This window comes from Syngnathus floridae, chromosome 9 (assembly GCF_059516105.1).
Source record: "Syngnathus floridae isolate MCC-2025c chromosome 9, RoL_Sflo_1.0, whole genome shotgun sequence".
Taxonomy (NCBI): Eukaryota; Metazoa; Chordata; class Actinopteri; order Syngnathiformes; family Syngnathidae; genus Syngnathus; species Syngnathus floridae.
In genome coordinates this window covers 3,088,260-3,107,000 of record NC_142421.1, presented here as the reverse complement: position 1 = coordinate 3,107,000, position 18,741 = coordinate 3,088,260, and the positions used below count along the sequence as shown (strand labels likewise).

The following is an 18,741-nucleotide window of genomic DNA, read 5'->3' as shown; positions in this document are numbered from 1 at the left end:
AAGAATTTCTTAATTCTTAATTATTTATATTCAAGGAAAAAATAAACTAAAAAAAATACTGTACGTACTCTACGGCGACGTTGGGGGGGGCATTTTTAAAATAATAATACAAATAATAAGAATTTCTTAATTCTTAATTATTTCTATTCAAGGAAAAATTAACTAAAACTCTACGTCGACGTTGCACAAACTTGGTCATTTTCAACGAGAATTGCATCGCCGGTCATAATAAATCGGTTATTTATCAAATTTCTGAACTTATTGATAACCGGCCAGTACGGTACTTGCGATTACGTTTGAACGTATTTAAATACGTCATCGGTTTCTGCAGGTGTATCAAACATTTTGTCCTATGAGGGGAAAATGAGGTTTCCAAACGCAAAACAAATGTTAGCGTCAGATGGAAATGGCAAAATTATACACTCCATCTTAAGTGTGAGGTGAATAAAAGTCTCATTTGTTGTCATTGACAGATTAGGATGCACACACTACGGAGTTTGTGATGGCTCAGCATCATTCCGGATCAATGCACAGGGTTTAGGGGACACATAATCAACAAGTGATTGATTACTTTGAAACACAACTGCTGACCTGAGATCAGGGGTGCAGCCCTCTGGATGTCATTTTAGACTATACAAGCAATAGGCTCTTTTACTCTCCAAAGCTTTTTTTTTTTTTTTTTTATCAAACTAAAGTATGGCTCTTGTTAGGTGTACCTAATGAAATGACTCCAAATGAATTGATCCATCGCATGCTGGTGAGGTGACTGACGTTTGTCCACCAACAAGAACACTTGTTTAGGCAACATGACGACATAAAGGCTTTGCATCATCAACACGATGTACATATGTAGGAAAGATTTCCATTGTGTATGGTATGGCATGACATGATTGAATGAAGAGGCTTTTACCTGGACATTGAAGGTCTCATTAACGGTCTCCCACTCTGCTGGTGCTGCAATGGGAAATCAATGTTTTGACAAATAAATCTCCTTCCTTATTGATCTAGACTCATGTGGACTAATGACATAATACCACAAGGAGATCATGTCAGCGTATTGCAACCTTTTTTCCCTGATGAAAAACACACAAGCACAAAAGACAGTAAGATCATGGAGTGTATTTTCATTCATGGAGGCAGCACTTCATAACCAGATTAACAGATTATTTATTTTGATGCAGCACCCCTCAAAATTGGTTTATTTTAGCAAATTGGGGAAAAAATAGGTTGAAAATTGCTCTGTTAAAACTGAGACAGTTGGTAAATGTTTTAAGGGGGTGGCGAAGAACATTAATGCATTCTTTATTCTTCTTGAAATAAAATAAAAAGTAGGTTGGATCTTTGGCGCCCTCCTGTGTTCACTAACGGGACTGCAACTGATTAGCTATATAAAAGAACTCAAAAGTTGCAACTGTGATTTCAAAGCTTACTAAAACCAAAAAATAGGGCATAACACAAACTTTCAAAATGCGTTTTTTAATTAAATACACTTCAATATTCCAGTAATAACCAAGCTATGAAGAACAACGATCCACACAAACAGCTTTGTAAATGTACCACTGTCATGATTTAATTCTACGCTCATGCAAAAAGACCAAGCCTCCATCCAATCTTTTACATTTTCATCTTTTATACCTCACTCTCTCCATAAAGCTAATTAGGCTTTTTTTTTTTAACTCTGTGACACGAGTAAGTCTCAATTGTCCATCCAGTAAAAGGTGAAAAATGACAAGAAAGAACACATGCATAATTCATCATCATCATCATGTAAAACTGCATATATATTTCTGTACGGTTGCTGTGGCTTTGACAATAACTCCATAACACGTGTTTTTCCTCTGCAAACAGTAAATATTCATACGATGCAAAAAGCTACACAGTGGATGAATGTGTTTAAAGTTTAGGTAGTTGGTGCAATCACTTCTGGTTTGGTCACGTGACACCTATGTACAATATTAAGACTCAAAAAGTGGATCCATACCCTGTCTTGTCTGTCAGGTGGAAAACAGAAGGAAGCTTCGAGGCTGTGGTGATGTTACGGATTGGACAACTCTCGCAAAACTTAAAAAAAAAAAAAAGTGACAAGTGCAGTGCACATTATTGGCCTGATGAAATAATCCTGAAAAAAAATCCTCATATGGGGGGTAAACATTTTCAATGTTAATAATGGAAAATAATCATACATTAAAAAAGCAAAATGTGTTTTTTTTTCAAGTTTGACTTTAAAACTATTAGAGGAATACAAAAAAAACATGGGGCCTAAGTTTTTTAAGTCTAAGTAGGGCGAAACCGAACAGAAAAAAAAACTAATTTGATAAAGAAATGGATACAAATGTAAAGAAACTAGAAAATAAATAAATAATGCTAATCTTAGTGGTCCAGCAAAAATATTTTAAAAAATCTGACCAGTTGATCAGCTATTTTAAAAATGAAATTGTGTGCCTGATGGAGTCATAAATTTCCAGACATGATATTCGAGCAAGTAATGATGCGTTTCCTCTTAAAAGGATGACGTTGGCTAGCATGTGCTCATGTGACTCGTGTGTGTGTGTGTGTGTGACAGTAGCAAAGGCTTGCAGCAGTTTCATACATTTAAACCCTTTTTTTCCCAGTTGTGACTCTGAAAAACATCCAAAACACTTAACAAGTACAACATTTACAACAAAGAAAGGACTTGCCGGTTGATTGCCTTCAGCAGAAAAAAGCTCCTCTTAGAACTCTTCCTCCCATCATGCCTTGATTTTTTTTCTTCTTTTTTTTTTTTTGCCTCGTGTTTCAGCCGACAGTCCGCAAACATGCTTGTTGGAGCGAAACACACAATTACGGCAAGCTGAGATGGGACGATAAACACGAGACGTGGGGGGGGGCTGACATCATCATCATCACGATTAAGACGAGGGAGGAAGAGGAGCAACAGTCGGAGAAACAGTACAGGCCGGTGGATGTGGAATCATGCTTACACACACGTATGTATGGAAAATCCCGTCAGCATTTATCACATGTACTTCATGACCACCTCAAGTTCCACGTACGAGGTCACGCTTTGACAATTCGGTGCACGAGTGGAACGACGTCATTCTACTCGTGCGCCGAAATGAAAACAAACGCACCAGTACGACCTTAAAATGGCTGCCGAGTATAAAATAAACACTCAAACGCTTTTCCATGCACACACACTTGCATATATTAATCCGCACATTAAATAGAATTCCCCAAAGTATGTTAAAATACATAAAAAACACTAATAAAAGTAAAAAAAGAATCGTTGTAATAATAAAAAAAACAATGACGGTCCCTTTAGGTAACGCGACTAAACAGAGTCCAAATTGGACGTTTATGCTTAATTCTTGTTAGTGCCTCACAATTCTCGTTAGGTGTGTGTGTGTGTGTGCAAGCAGACAAGATGATAAGGGGACGGTGTGGACGGGGCGACGGCATCGAACTCGTGTGCCCTCCACAAACATGCACCATCCAAACAGAAGAACCGGTCCGTTGGTGGGCCTCCTACTCCTTCAGTCAAGCTAATTTTTGTGTGTCTTATTGTTGTTTTTGTTGGTTTATTCCCTCTTTTTGACATAATTGTCATTGTTATATTTGTGTCATCGTCATCTTGTATGTTGTTACCCTCTTGTTCCGGGCCAGGATGCTTGCGAGCACGGCCGGGAGATGATGCTCCCCCAATCGGACTGAAGACAAGCTGAGAAGGAAGAAGAAAATGAGTCCCTAACCCTTTCTAGAAAGACAAATGAACATCCGTGAAGAATTGTCATGGATTTTGGGGGTTTCACACAATGGCGGCCAAAAGGTGAGGATCATAAAGCATCAACACCAAGCGGTTTAATTCACTTCTGGTTGAAGTATGCTGTCAAATTAAAAAAAAGATTTACAAAGCATTTAAAACAACCACATAGGTTTGCCTGATATCAACATCTGCTAGCTTAATGCTAACACACGCTACATAGACAAACTAGCAAAACAAGCGAAGATGCATGTTGTTTTTTGGTCAGGGTTTGTTCAACGTTACAAGGCCGTTTGGCAAAAGGATTTCAAACCGCCCTAGTATAGCGCCAACTACTGCCAAGGAGGACTTACATAATCGATTTGAGTATCGTGGTTGTTATCGAGTACCTGACAAAATAAGGTCGATATGAGTTTGATCTGTCAGACCTTACCGTGCATGGAGTTCACTGCAGCGGCGCGGCGGGAGCTCCCGAGCAGTGGAAGTGGACGTTGAGCCACTTGGCGTCGCGGCGCTGCCACACGCGGGTCTCCTCCGACTGGCATGAGCGCGGGTGGCCTTGCCCGTCCATGTACTGCGTCAGACGGATGTAGGCGATGCACGCTGCGTCTTCGCCCATCAGGTGCACGTGAGGGTTGAGGATGGTGGTGTGCACCGGCTTGCTGTTCTTACTCAACACTGATGAAAAGTCGGAAGCGGATGGACACTTAGTCTCAGCACGCTAGAAGCTAATAAGGCTACCAAGGTTATTATTTTGGCATAAACTAACAAATTCGAGAATAAATGTTTTCCAATCAATTGTGATGGTATCAAGGAGGAGACAGAAGTCAAACGTACGGTTGTCAAAGTAGAACTTGTGGAAGTCCATGCCTTCCACCAGATTGCCCAGAGCTTCCGGCTCAAAGGAGGTCAGGCCCGGATCACAGATTCTCCTGCCATATGACAAAAACAAATGAAACTTCATTAGATAATAGAAATATCTGACGGGGGTTCTCAGAGGTCAGTCGGTGTCATGGAAACTTTGGTAAATTTGATAAAGAAAAACAACAAATATTAAAAAATAATAATAACATACGTGTAGGCCTCAAAGTCGCCATTGTTGATGGCTTCAATCAGCTGCTCGGTCATCTTGATGATGTCTTGTTTACGGCCTGAAAAGAGAAGTTGAAGACCTTGAAAACAAGCAGTGAGTTAAAGACAATGAAACGCAAACAGGAAGTCAACACTCTCAGACCCTTCAAGACATCTACATCGTTTAACCAAGAAATATTTGCTCTTAGCATTTGAAAATTGTGAAAGTCTCTAATAACTCTAGTGTACCAGTAGGGGGCAGCACAGGACTGCAAAGTGTCATTTAAAAAAAAAAAAGCCCTGATTGACAGTGGCTAATTTACAGATCACCAAGTGGGTTGGGTTCTGAGTACTGGGTTAGTGCTATGGATCAGGATCTGGTATTAATAATTTATGGTTAGAGGTTATGAGTTCAAAACCCTGGGCTAACCAACATCCTCCACACATGGCTACAGAAAGTTAAAATGCACGAATGCTCATGTTCAGCACAGCCGACAAGGGAAAAAAATATCGTTATCATGACCATCATCAGGTCAAAGCAGTTGACAGACAGCAAGCAGCCTGGCCAAGGATCAAGGGCGAGGAAAAGCGTCGGAACGGCTTCCTCCTCTTTTTCTTCTTGTAAGAAGATTAGCTCCTTTCAGGAGGTCCTGAGACTAATTAGAGGATTAAGTGTCAGTGCCACCATGTGTCTCTCTGGTAGGACACCACGCTTATGCTAACGTAGCCAGGTCACCTCGAGGAGCCTATGATTAGCTGGACCAAAGTCCACATGGGGACATTTACAATTTCTATCGTCTTACTGTATAGATTGTAATAATAGAATGAATAAACACAGCTCACATCAGAATTTTATGGAAAAAAAATTGGCAGGCCCCTGTAGGTGCTGCTGTTTTGGCTCGCAATGTCATTTCATGCTGAGAAGGCCAAAGTGGGACAAGTACCTTTCCTACCTTTCATCTCCTCCTCTTCAGCGTTGTTGCAGCTCTCCGTCGAGCCCTGCCGGGAAAACATCGCCACAGGCTTGAGAATGAGAACGATTGAACAAAAACAAAAAAAATTACAGACAACACCTCACTACATACATGACAAACCTGATGGATGGACAGATGGAGACACGACGACCTCCCGGGAGCACAAACCAGCCAAGGCAGTGTCCAATCAATTTATTACTTATTTTATTATGCTTTTAAAATATTTTAGTACAATTGCTGTGATTATTTCTTAATTATATGACTTTTTCTATGATATTTGCTATAAAACCGTTATTTTGAAATAACTGCATTTTATTACATATAGAATTTATATTATTATTATTAATTGGATGATTTTTTTTACACAATTTTTATTTCATTTGTTGATTTTAGTAAATGTTACTTTTATCATGGTGTCTATTGTTTATATTAATTTCACTACACAAGTTTTTTTTTTTTAAATACTTATTTTTCTAATTCTTACATTTTTTTTCCAATTAACTGAGCGTCTTACCTTGATACCGTCAGCTGGGTTGTGCACGACAGTGGTCTGCGATTCCTGGGGGGGAGGGAGGACACACTTTACCATGCAGGGATGAATGACTGATGGATGGATGGATGGATGGATGGATGGATGGACAGATGAAGGGCAAGACGCCAGGGAATAACAACGTATTCCATGACAACAGACACAATGCGACAAAACACAATTTGCGCCTTGGCTAGATGTGAGCGTGCGCCTTCTGCACATCTCCTCCTCTCCTTTACTTAAAGGCAAGAACCACGGAAACACGTTTGTGCGTGTTGATGAAGATATGCGAGGACGGCGAACGGAACATGAACGAATGAAAAGTGTCACGCGGCTCAAAGCGTCTTTGCCCGGGAAAAGTCGTTAAAAAAAAAAAAAGGTGCCAGACAGACAAACGGAAGAACGGAGAGCGAGCGACACGAGCTCATCATCTCACCATCAAACAAACACTCGAGCTGGACTTCCTTTTCTGACAGACAGCAATGAAGAGGAGGAGGGAAATAAATGAGCAAGAAAATCATAATTCAAACAAAGAAGCAGCCACATTTTTGCACACAAAAAAGGGAGGAAAAGCTGACAGTCAAAAAAATAAATAAGTGAGCCGTTAAGGGAATAAAAACACTCGGACAAACATTGGTTGGTCACGATAGTGGTACTTGGAGTGCTACATATATTTTAAAATACTTGTTTGGTGTATTTTAGCCTCAACTTTCGAAAGAACGTAGCTTTTAAATTGCATGCACGAACCCGAACCACCACTAGCTTGACAAAGAAAGCACAAATTTGCATAAGCCAAAACAAGGAACGGTTAAATTGAGTAAAATCTGTGCACACGGGAAATCTAGTAGTAGCCTAAAAGTTTGAGAATCAAACAGGAAGACAGAGTCAAAGTATATGAAGGCTGAGGATGCTCAAGGAAAAACGTACCTTCACGCCGTCCGACTTTTTGTTTAATAAGGTTTTGCAAGCTGCAACACAGAAATGGCAAGAATTAAGTCAAGAGGGAACCACAAAAACAAAAAATAACAACCAAAATTTGTTTTAACAAACTAGTTGCCTAAGTGAATGAAATTCAGTTGAACCACTCAAAGTTACGCTCATTGCAAAGAACGGTTAGCCGACTAGCAATTAGCCAATTTTTACCAATATCTCTAGCACCAAAAATTTTATATATTTTCATGGCCCTCCAAAAATTAAGGAAACCAGACTTTTCTTGTTTGTTGAACTGTTGTTTTGTTCTCTGAAAACATTCCAAAAGTATTTAAGCGATGATACTATGCTATTAAGCTAACAAGATATCATGCATACTATAGAAGAGGAACTGTGACACAGGGTCTGTCTTAAAATGTATGAATTATACTTTAGGGGTCCCTCAAAATTCACTGAGATGTCCCTCTTGGCATTAGATGTTTGACCAAAATGACCCAAAATTTGGTAGATATGTCAATCAAAATAGGTCGCAGGAAAAAGTCTCAAATTGAATACGAAAACAACCACTGGGCAAATTCTACAGAAAGGAAACCCAATAAAATGATCTTCCTAAAACACAACGAAAAAAAACCTAATCAAGGCCTTATTCCGCAATCATCCGCTAAACGAAACATGACATTATGAGCGCCACGTTCTGGTGTTCCTCCCCTTACCTTCCGTGTTAAAGAGTTGGAAGGGTGGCCGTGAAGAAAGTAAGACAGACGTATTTATTCAGGTTAGCATTGAGAGAAAAAAAAAAATGCAGATGGTAGCACCATTGCGGGCTTCATGCTGTCGACATGCAGCATTCACTTCAAAAGACAACACCCTCGAAATTGAATTCCAGCAATATCAAAGCATTTAAAAGTACTTTGTTATTGGACACGGAAAAGTTGTATGGTTCTAAACGCCTGCTGATATTATTTTGAATTTTATTGTAAATGATAAAAATGTACTGATAGTATAGTTTGTCTCTACATGCAAACCAGCAGGCAGTCATCACGGGACATTCATTGGAGCATGTAGCATGCACACTGGCACGGAGGCAGGCACTGGCCGGGCATCGGGGGTTACAAACTGATGCAAAAAGGTGGCAAGGAATGGGAGCATCATGGAGAAAAGATGCTGGGTAATATTTAGTATTTCATTGGATTACAGTGAACCCCCGCTATTCACAGGAATTAGCAAAAATTAGATAAAAATACCATTTTAGAATATTCCACTTCAAAATAAAACACCTTATGTCGCAACCTGTAACAATATCAGTAATATTTTCTTATGAGCTACTTTATGACTCATTTTGTAAATTCATACAGTGGAGCCTTGAGATACAAATTTTGGGTTTATTTCCGTTCCTTAAAGCGGAATAGAATGAAATGCTATTCATTAGCCTGTCGTTGCCAATTATGTGTTAGCGTTGAGCTAGCAGTTTAAAAGGCAAATTTATGTGGTGATTTAAATCGCAGCTTTTAAATGAAACAAACTAGAAGTGTCATTAAACAGCTTGAAGCCATTTTAATTATTATGTGAGGGTTCACTGTATAATGTAAAAGACTTTTTTATTGCATGGTCAAGAGATCCAAACATCGACACATGCAAAAACGCTGAAAGATTAACACCTGTAATTTTTCTTTATGCGTTCTATTAAGTCGGATAACAACCAATCAAAAGCAGTCCAGTCAAGAGTGGGAGGGGCCTGTTGGGTGTTTTGGGGCAAGACCGCATGCCGACAAACCCTGATGCAAAAATCAATTGTACCTTCTTGCGCCATGGCGGCGGTGCTGGTGGTGGCGGCGGGACTTGTGTGCTGCCGTCCCACTACGGCGGGACAGAGAGGGATTCAATATAGGGGGGGGGGTCACTGTTGGGGGTGTGGGATGGCAACCTCGTTTACAGATTCACGTCTGTAACGCTGTCGGAATGATTGAGAAGTAGCGTGATTTGACCAAACCGTTCTTGGCACCACTTGTCTGTCACTCCGTCTGGATCAGTGCCGACTAATGGAATACAGTTGGCAACGGCCCACGGGAGCGACTTTACTTACACGGACGTATTAAAATCCCACACGCATCCGAGCCTTGAATGTGGACTACCAAGACTGAAGACTTGAGTCCATCTGTCCTCTTTGGAATTTCAGATTTAGCAAAAGAAAAAAATAAATAATACAACTCCTACTTACCAGAGAAGTTCCTGGACACGAGCATCGTGGTGAGAATGGCTCCCTGTAAATCAATTATTAAATGTTAGAAATATCGGTTAATTTATTGAATGTGAGTGTGTGGGACTGTCCACCTTCAGTTTCCTCCTGGCGTTGAACTTGCGCAGACACTCTACGGTCTCTTGGCGGTGCATCATGGAGGCCACAGTGGAGCGTTGCTGTCGTAAAAGAGGAGCAAAGCCTCTTAAATGATGCTAAGTGTCAACACTTATGAAGAGAAAGTCTGCCAAAATCGTCCTTACCTAACTGACACAAACTCCTTTTACACTGCGGGTCAAAATGACCCTTGGTAAAGTTCAACAAATACCATGCCTGTTTCAATGCAATTCTTAGTATATTCTAATAAAGCATGTTTGATCATTTAGTATTAATAAATTCACCACTGCCACATAAAAAAAAAATTGATTAAAAAAAACAAGAATTAAAAAAAACACAACAATTAACCGATTAAATATATTTGCCCTAAGCACTGTCCCCCTGGAGTGGACAGGGAATTAACACGAGCCAGTTTCATGTTCTGTAAAGTCATGGAAAGTGAGTTTGTCAGACTTTTTCCCTGAAATGACTTCATTCGACGGGAAGTAGTAGTAAAAAAAAAAAAATCCCCCAAAAAACAACTGTGGATTCCAAGAAGACGACAAAGAAAAATGAAGTATTGTGCAACTTACGCAGACCCAGGGATGTTTGAGGGCCTGGTCGGCCGTGATCCTTTTCGCAGGGTTAATGGTTAACATTTGATTGATCAGATTTTTGGCCTCGGGGGTCACCGTGTCCCACTCTGGCGATGGGAACTGAAACCGCAGCGATATTTACATTTACACACATCGATATTCAAATGATCATCACAACGACTATCGTGATTTGGTAAATACTGACGTCGTAGGCTCCGGCTTTGATCTGCTGGTACAGTTTGTGCTGGTCCTCATCCCAAAAGGGGGGGTAGCCCACCAGCAGGATGTACAGGATCACACCTGACTCACACGTACGTGTGAAAATAACTTGTGTGCTCACGTTACATCGGTAACACGACGACTCCGACTACTGACCGCATGCCCATATGTCCACCGGCTTGCCGTACGGGTCCTTCCTCAGCACCTCTGGCGACAGATACCCTGGAGTCCCCGCAAAGCCTGCCCATAAAAATGTTTGTTTAATCATTAACATTGTACCTTCTCCACCATCACATTTATTTCCACTATTCTTGACTTTGGACTTACCGAACCAGGCCTGCTGGTCTCCCTGCACTTCGATGGCCAGGCCGAAGTCGGCGAGCTTGACCGCTGCTCCCTTCATCTTACTGGCTAGGAGAAGATTCTCTGGCTGCAGGAGACACAAAACACGTCAGTATCAACTCAGTCGAACGTGCTGACTTGCTAACTCGTGTTTTCGAGCCGCATGGGGTGTTTCGAGCCGACAAAATAGAGCTGGATAAATAAGAGGCGACGTACTGCAGCAGCAGCCGGGTGACCTCACCTCAGGGTTACCATGGCAACCCAGCCCAGATGGCCTTTTTCCTGATAAATGTATGACTATATATATATGACGTGAGTGTTTTAATACAGGCGGTTCGACATGAAGGAGATTTTTAAAAATCAAACGTCGGTGTGAAATTTCACCGCGCGAAAGGGACAGAGCGCTATTTTTAGCGTTGCGGCTCTGATGCAGCAGTTTTGTAGGATTTCTGAATGAAAGAGTTGATTGGGAATTTATTAGGGAGCGATCCTTTACTGTGTTATGGGTACATCACAACAAAAGCTGATGAGGTCAGAATGCGGTCGCGGGTGAATCATTTCGCTTGGGCGGGAGGCCGGGGCTTGAAATCGTCACCCGACATCATGTCATTCGGCGCCAAAAATAGCATCTGTCCCGCTGTCGTCATGCTCGTCCAGAAGAGAGGGAGAGGCGGGTGGAAGGAGGGGTGCGGACAAAACAGGCCAGGGAATGCACGGAGCGTCTGCTGAAGTGGGAGGGAAGGAATAATGTGATTATGTCTCACCTTCAGGTCCCGGTGCACGATGTCATGCTGGTGGATGTGGCTCACGCTCTCCAGGATCTGATTGATGCAGTGGCTGCACAAACATTTGAAGAGAGGCAGATGTTTTTTTTTTTCCTCGGTTGAACATAATTTAATTATATAATCCAGATCTTATTTTGGAACAGATGACAAAAAGACATTTCTTCAGTAAATTCCACGTGGGTTGATTTAGCTTTTTGAACGACAGACACATTATGACCTTTTTTTATTTTGCCTGCGCGTTCCGAGCGGGTGGTAAGGCTCGTCAACAAGCCCCAAACTACGATTCCGGCTCTTCATAACTTATTCATAAAATGGCATTTAGAGAACGGCATGTTCGCACGGTGCCAGGAAAGGAAAAAAACAAAAACGTGCAAAGGAATCATAAGTCAGAGGAGGACATCCATCTGAATGCACCTGGCGTCTGCCTCGCTGTAATACTCTCTGGCGACGATGTCTTCGAACAGCTCCCCGCCGGTGACCCTGCGCACACGCATAGAATGTACGAAGATGAAATTAAAAAAGCAAATTGTATCGCCGTGCGTGTACTTACAGGTCAAAGACGAGGTAATGGAAGCCCTCCTCCGAAATGCTGTCGTGAAGTCGAACTGGTGAAGAAGACAAATGGGAAGCAGAGTTGCTTGAAATATCAATAAATGAGGACGAAAGTCACGTGGAGGTTAACAAAAAAAAATAAAAAATGCTATTTTGGTCAATCACTCATTTTTTGTGATAATTCAGTGGCGGTTCTAAGGGGGGGAATCATGGGGGCCTAGAGCCTCCCCCAACAACTCACCTATGTTTGGATGTTTGAGCAGACGACAGATTCTCGCCTCTCGCTCCAATTTCTGATGATCTGAAGTTAGAGAAAGATAAAATGTTTAGGATAAACTGTGACACAATCATATGCAGAAAAAAAAAAATGAAGACGATATAATCAATGCCTATTATTTCCGTTTTAATGCAAGTGCAACAGACAGACGTCCCAATTTGTGCCCTTTTGCAGGCGCCAGGATGCCGACAAGACACGTAAGCCAATCTTTTCAGGCTTTTGTCGAGCTTGCACATGTGGAGGAGCGACGGCCGGTCGTTGTGTTTGCACACACTCCGGCAAATGCCTTTTTGCACTTAGTGAAATTAGTCTTGTGGGTTCGACTTTAATATAATCATCGTCTGTTAATGATTCTAATGGGGAGGAGAGGATGACCCAGCGTGTTTGTTCCTTGTCCCGTTAATCGCGCATTTGTGTGTTCAGAATCATTGCACGCTGGAATTATGGCACATTTTGTCGAGGATGTCGAGAGAAGTTAGCGATAAAATGTGCAGAGTGGTCCCTGGAACAGATGGGCCACTTTCATAGGCCTTAACATCTGCGAGGGTTTAATTTTTTTGGGTCATTTGACATCAACCGAGAAGCAATGATTAATCTGAAGCACCAGATATGCAAAGAAGATATATCGAGGGGGGCGGGGGGGGTCACCCGGAGGAGTCACGGGAGGCTTCTTGAGCTTGTTCAAATGTTCCGAGCGACTGGAAAAACATTGGCAGGAAAAGTGGGGAACACTTCCTTCCTTCGCAGAAAAATACCAAGAGGCGGTGGAAAAATGAAGTCTTCCTGTGGAAATGCCTGATGACTACTGTGGAAGACTAAATCTGCCTCGTGTATATTTGTACTACGACTCTGGCTCTCAAATATTTTAGATCCGATTAATCGAATATAATTTCATTTGCATTCAAGTGTATGGAGAAACTTTTTGTGAGCCTGAAATCAGAAGGTTTGGACAATCTTTAAAAATACTTCTGCCTTACCATTGATTTAATAATCGCTGTGTTGCCGATTAATCGATTCACTTGAAGCAGTAACAATGACCACTGCAGGTGCGAATGTGACAAAAGGGTCACAATCATATTCAAGCACGTTCCAAACCCATTTTGATCTCCAAATGTGACCTCTGGCTCCCGTTCCGAGAGTGCTGCCATCACTGCCGTGTTTTTCATCTGATGACCATTTTGTTTTGGGCAGAGCAATCAAAGGCGACATTCCGCAACCTTCCCGTCTGTGCTATTATTGTCCCGTTTCGACCGCTTGTAATCTTAGAAACGTGCCAAGGCCTGCGAAAAGAGGCTATTTTTCAGAGCTGGCTCACCGTGACGGCTTTATTACACCGGGGGGATGACAGGAGGCCTTGGCGGACTTGAATGACTCACTCACCGTTCGGAAACATAACACGCTAGCGCCTTCTGATAAGATCTTGGTTTTTATGTTGAAGTCAGACTTCCGGTGTTGCGACAAAAAACAATTTGCTGGTTTGTGATTGGTCCAAATCAGCTTTGTTTGAAGAACCGGACAGAGATGCTAAAGTGATGTGTGACTTTGTGAAAGTTTTTCTTTAGGGTAAATTGTTGGTCATGAAAACAGTACGTGGGCTTTAATGGCGAGACAGACAAAGTTTCGACTTTGCATCATTAACGTTGTTTTGGCAACCGCGCCCACATGATGCACATCCTTTTACAGCGCATCGCAGCGTTGGCTCCGGAGAGCTCAACACACTCACACACACGGCACTTAGCCCAACGCCATTGATTAATGGGACGACATCATCGCATTCGTTTATCCATCAAGCCTCCTTTTCCTCCGCCTCCGCGCTGTTCTTAAATGTGTGGGCAGGACGGATGGATATGCGGATGCCGACGTTCGGCGTCTTTGGAGAAAAAAAAAAAAAACGAGCCGCGCTCCCTCCCCCGCCGACGTCAATTCACTTGCGACTTCGACAAGACTACATTTCAACACACAATGAAGACACAGCAAAAAAAAATAGCGCTTTAGCCGGCGATTTTTTTTTAAACTTATTTTAGTTTCGTTTCTTTCGCACATTATGTAACCCCTTTCATATAAAGATCCCTTTTTGCAATCTCTTGGCATTGCGTGCCATGTGGATTACGCAGATTGTGAATATGAGCATCCGCGATACAATATTAATAAAACAATAAACAAATGAAAACAATATTAAAGGTATCAGTCTGTGTGTGTGTGTGTGTGTGTGTGTGGTGCGGGCTCACATGAGACTTATGGTGGCAGTCATCAGACCTTACGGGTAAGTACATTAGCGAGCGCTAACAGAAGCGTTTTTATTTCGATGATTTATTGCAGCTCTCGGACGAAAGTAATAAAAAGTGTGCGAGGACGCCCCTGTTCGCTCATGCTTGTGTGAAGACAGACTTGCTGATACTTCAAAATCGTAACTTACTCACTTTATATACACGCAGATAGAGAGTCGATTAATTGATGAATCGGAGAGAGAAAAAAATGTTTTGATTTCCATCTATTTAAAGAAAAAAAAACTTTTGTAACTCAGCCAAGTGTCTCGTAGCTCTCGAGGAACTGTCCAGGAAAAGCGACGGGGGACTCACCTCTGGCCGACAGCTTTTTGGTGTTGATGATTTTGGCGGCGTACTCCTGCCCCGTGGACTTCTTCACGCAGCGCCTCACCACAGAGAAGGCGCCCCTGGAGGTGGCACATAAACAATGCGAGTCATACAACAAGACAGCATGTCTGACAGACACAGAAGGGAATCACTCACACTCAAAAACAGGTTTCCACGGCATGTTGGTTTTGCTTGTTCTTTTGGCGACAACTGAACCACGTACGTGTCAGTGGACGGCCAAGAGGAAATGTGCGGTGACAAGCGGAGAACAGGAAATGAAACCGAGATGAATTTGAAGATTATTTTAGATTTTTTATTTTTACAAATTAGCTGCATATTTGATGATGAATTTCATATCATCATAACATCTGTGCAGTTTATGATTGGAGGCTGGAGGGCAGTTTGACCCAGGAACTGATGAACTGGCTAAATATTATTCCCATAGGGGAAAAAAAAACAGATTCTGGAAGTCAACTAGAACGACTTGTTGGTTTCATTCATCGCTTTCAACAGGAGAACAATTTTCACCAGTGCTTGACAACAAGTAGCCGCTTCCTATACATTGGCCTGCTTGCATTTAAAGGCACGCCGCAACTGCTGCCGCCGCCGCTGCCGCTAATGGGGGTGCGGAGAGATTAAGAGAGCAGCTTTGCAGCTTCATCGTGTTTGTGTCATCAAACACACGACGGGGTGCAACAGCGGGGTTGTGCAATGCCCAAAACTCGCAGTCCTGCATGCAAAATGTAAAGGAAGCCTGCACAAAAAAAATGCGTGTGTGTGCGTCTTTTTAGCTGTGTGTATGCAGGAGGAAGGATGCCACCACCATGCAGGTTGTGCACCCTAGTGGGGAGGGAGAGGGGGGGGGGGGATTCACAACCAAGTTCGGCATCTGTTGGCGAATCCAAACATGGCGCAATGCACCTTTAAACGCCACGATAGAGGATTAAAAAGCAGGCAGCACTCAACAAGACGCGCGCGCGATAAACAAGATGGTGCACAGAGCAGAGAGAAAGAAAGGAAGCAAGAAAGAGGAGAAGGAAGGGGTAGCTTACTTCCCGAGTTCCTCGTAGAGCTGGTATTCATCCGTGAAGCGGGTCGAGGTAACCACCGTAGCCATGTTGCAGGGGAGAAGGGGGGGATCGTGCAGGCTGGATGGACGGGAAGCTGCGAGGTGGGAAGGCTGGAGAGACACCACAGAGAAAGCTTGAGCTTCACGCAGGGAGGGGAGGGGCGAGGAGCTGGAGGCTGCCAAGATCCTCTATGAGCGCGAAGAGGCTTTCTGTCGTGCGCTAATGCCTTGAGATGCGAGTTGAATTCGGCACGACTATTTGCACCAAAAAGTAGCACTCAATAACATCATATTTCATAAAAACAGAGTAATAGTCATATAAAGCAATTGTCCTACGTGTGTTGCTTCACATTTTATGTTCAAATATATGTTGCTGAAATGATTATAAATAATATCGTCTATGGCGTTTACGGGTTAGCATTAAGATAGCAAGGGGCGTCAAAATGTTTGTCCATTTAAAATACTCTTTGCTTTAAGTTTGACACAAAACATCAAGTGGCATTGAACCAACATAATTTGGAGCCTCATCCCGTCTTCGCCAGCATCTCTGCTTGGTGAAAGCAAATAATAGTCAGAGTAACACCTCTTACACGGAGCTCGTCTATGCCCGTAGTAGTGCAATCCAACGATTTAAACTGAACAGCAGCTTTAGGGTCAGTTTAAGTCTTGCTACAGTCCTGTTAAAACACACTAATCTGACTAGAGATCAGCTATTGGAGCCAGAGACTTCATTTGAACGATCTGAGATGAATGCAGCAGCAATATTTTAATGTTTTGCTGCACTGACACCAAAACAGACCTAATGAATAATGAATGATACGTTCAATTTGCTCTCATAAAAAAATATTTCAACACCATGTTCAGAGGACATAATTATGGACAAAAAATTTTGGTAAAAAGATCATGATGAGACAGAAAATTGGGGTGGTTTAAGACTCTCTTGAGACTACACTGCTGAGCAGTAGAGTACATTAGCGCTGGGAGTAGGTCGTAACACTCCGAAATGAGGCAATAACCCCATAATGACAAAGTCGTGCTAATTTATGTCTCGGCTTGCTATACGAGAAACGCCCGGTCGCTGTAGTGTCACGGCGCATTAGTGTCACCCCGAAGGCTGTGACGTGCTTAACAAGCCAGGCCTGCGACCACTTGTACCCATCTGCCTCTTTTTAGGCCTTCACACCGAAGAAAAATAAATGTGTAAATGCTTTCAGCGTGTCTGTAGTGGAGGAGCTTCGGCTGGCGGAGTTTCCAGAACAGACTTTCCCATACCTGAAACGAAACTTTAACGCAAGAAGGCTAGAGGGGAGGGAGTTGTGAGAGCATGTCTGTGGAATTTTTCTCCTGGAGATTCTTTCCAATGAAGAATATTTCCAGTATATTTCATTTCTTCAATCGTGGAATTTCATTGTGATATTGCAGTGATTTATACACGCCATGAACCGTGATGATCAGTTCTTCCGTGCCCCTCCATTACTAAAATTCTGTAAATGATCTGTCTGCAGGGCAGGATGAGGTCATTCGTAAGTCAGTGGACTACACGCATGTGTACACATGCAGTAAAGCATTGGGGGGGGGAAAAAAAAAAAGCACACAGAAATTCAAAGTCACGTGACTGCAAATGGAAAGACAGCCGAGTGAGTCAGTAAGGTTGCTGATAAGAATGTTCTTCCCCTTCGCTCGCCGTTTTGTTTTTTGAGTGGAGGTTATTTGACAATCGGGAAACCCGATACAGAAATTTTGTCAAATCGTTCATCTCAGTGCAAGTCTGCAGTCCACTATTGTTGATTAATAACGGGCGGCGCTTCTCTTTTGGGCTAAACGTGTGATGACACAGTAAGAGCAGTGTTGCCGAGGCCAGAATGAGTCATTCAGCAAAAATGTTTGCAGCTCGCCCGGCGGCCGCTTGCCATAGGGACACTCTTGCTTTTTCCTTTCACTGACCGCTGACAGCGCAAAAGGCTTTGCTACGTTTGATGCGAAGATACATGAGAGGGTCGAGATAGAGGAAACAAAATTGCCAGCCACAATAAACCCTCAAAATATTTTGTGCCATTTCATTGTGTATTTTAGCAGTGTGAAAATAATGAGCATGACTATTGATTTAATTTCCCCATTAATATTCATTTTGAAATTAATAATTACAATTATTTGTCATTTCAGTGGCAAAGCCACATGAAAAACGACCCCAAGAGTGACAAAAAAATACAGAAAATTAATTTTTTGAACCCAAAAGTTGTTCATTTATGTAAAATAAATACATAGTGGATCAGCACTTTTTGTTATTCATCAGAGCAACGCTGGGCCACCATCCCAGAAAGTGTCAGTCAGAGATTGATAAAAGACTCGCCGAGTAGTTTGGGTGCAAGTGCATGTTAGCGTTAAGTTAATGTTATTTCTCATCTTTCATGAAATATCAATCGATTTGATGGATGTTTGCAATCTGGGGAAAATCATACTTTCTGTAAAAAATTCAAAATATTATATTGCAGCCATACTAATCTGATGGGGAAATGACGAGGAAAAAAAATCGTTCTCACTGGCTCAAATGTGGCAAGCTTGACAAAATGAGCATCACAAGAAGAAGCCACAGTTAAGTTTAAATGAGCATCAGCCAATAATGGATACGACAGCTCCCTCCCACGTACTGAATGCATTGTGTTCCCCGCCCGCCTGTGTGTGTGTCTGTGTGTGTGTAGGCGTGCGTTTGTGTGACACCTCCTTGGTGATTT

General features: G+C 42.2%; 2 protein-coding genes and 1 long non-coding RNA gene across 15 annotated transcripts in view; 1 reads left to right on the top strand and 2 right to left on the bottom strand.

Moving 5' to 3' along the window:
* The window catches only part of ccdc88ab (coiled-coil and HOOK domain protein 88ab), a 30,191-nt gene extending 29,881 nt beyond the window's left edge, over positions 1-310 (bottom strand). For all 3 annotated transcript variants that reach the window (XM_088384810.1, XM_088384811.1, XM_088384813.1), the window contains exon 1: positions 170-310. The gene's annotated coding sequence lies outside the window, so the exon portion shown is untranslated. The remainder of the gene's footprint in view (positions 1-169) is intronic.
* A 1,147-nt stretch (positions 311-1,457) lies between these two features.
* camk2g2 (calcium/calmodulin-dependent protein kinase (CaM kinase) II gamma 2) lies at positions 1,458-16,178 on the bottom strand. 11 transcript variants are annotated; one of them, XM_088385767.1, is made up of 21 exons: positions 15,993-16,177; positions 14,926-15,020; positions 12,311-12,370; positions 12,068-12,122; positions 11,932-11,997; positions 11,497-11,569; positions 10,718-10,820; positions 10,547-10,630; positions 10,377-10,471; positions 10,169-10,291; positions 9,575-9,658; positions 9,462-9,504; positions 9,041-9,100; positions 7,241-7,281; positions 6,750-6,782; positions 6,299-6,343; positions 5,764-5,809; positions 4,815-4,890; positions 4,577-4,671; positions 4,173-4,417; positions 1,458-3,697 (listed from the first exon to the last, which is right to left on the bottom strand). In XM_088385767.1, exons 1-20 carry the CDS (start codon positions 16,055-16,057, stop codon positions 4,185-4,187), a joined length of 1,575 nt encoding a protein of 524 aa, XP_088241893.1. In that variant the 5' UTR covers positions 16,058-16,177; the 3' UTR covers positions 1,458-3,697; positions 4,173-4,184. The 11 variants fall into 11 exon arrangements, with proteins under 11 accessions (XP_088241893.1, XP_088241884.1, XP_088241882.1 ...); XM_088385758.1 differs by lacking the exon at positions 6,299-6,343 and having other exon boundaries at positions 5,755-5,809; positions 15,993-16,178; XM_088385756.1 differs by lacking the exon at positions 6,750-6,782 and having other exon boundaries at positions 5,755-5,809; positions 15,993-16,178.
* LOC148392919 (uncharacterized) lies at positions 10,431-12,220 on the top strand. Its single transcript, XR_015860598.1, has 3 exons — positions 10,431-10,840; positions 11,503-11,991; positions 12,070-12,220. It is a non-coding gene; the product is annotated as an uncharacterized LOC148392919 (long non-coding RNA).
* Positions 16,179-18,741: the final 2,563 nt, after the last annotated feature.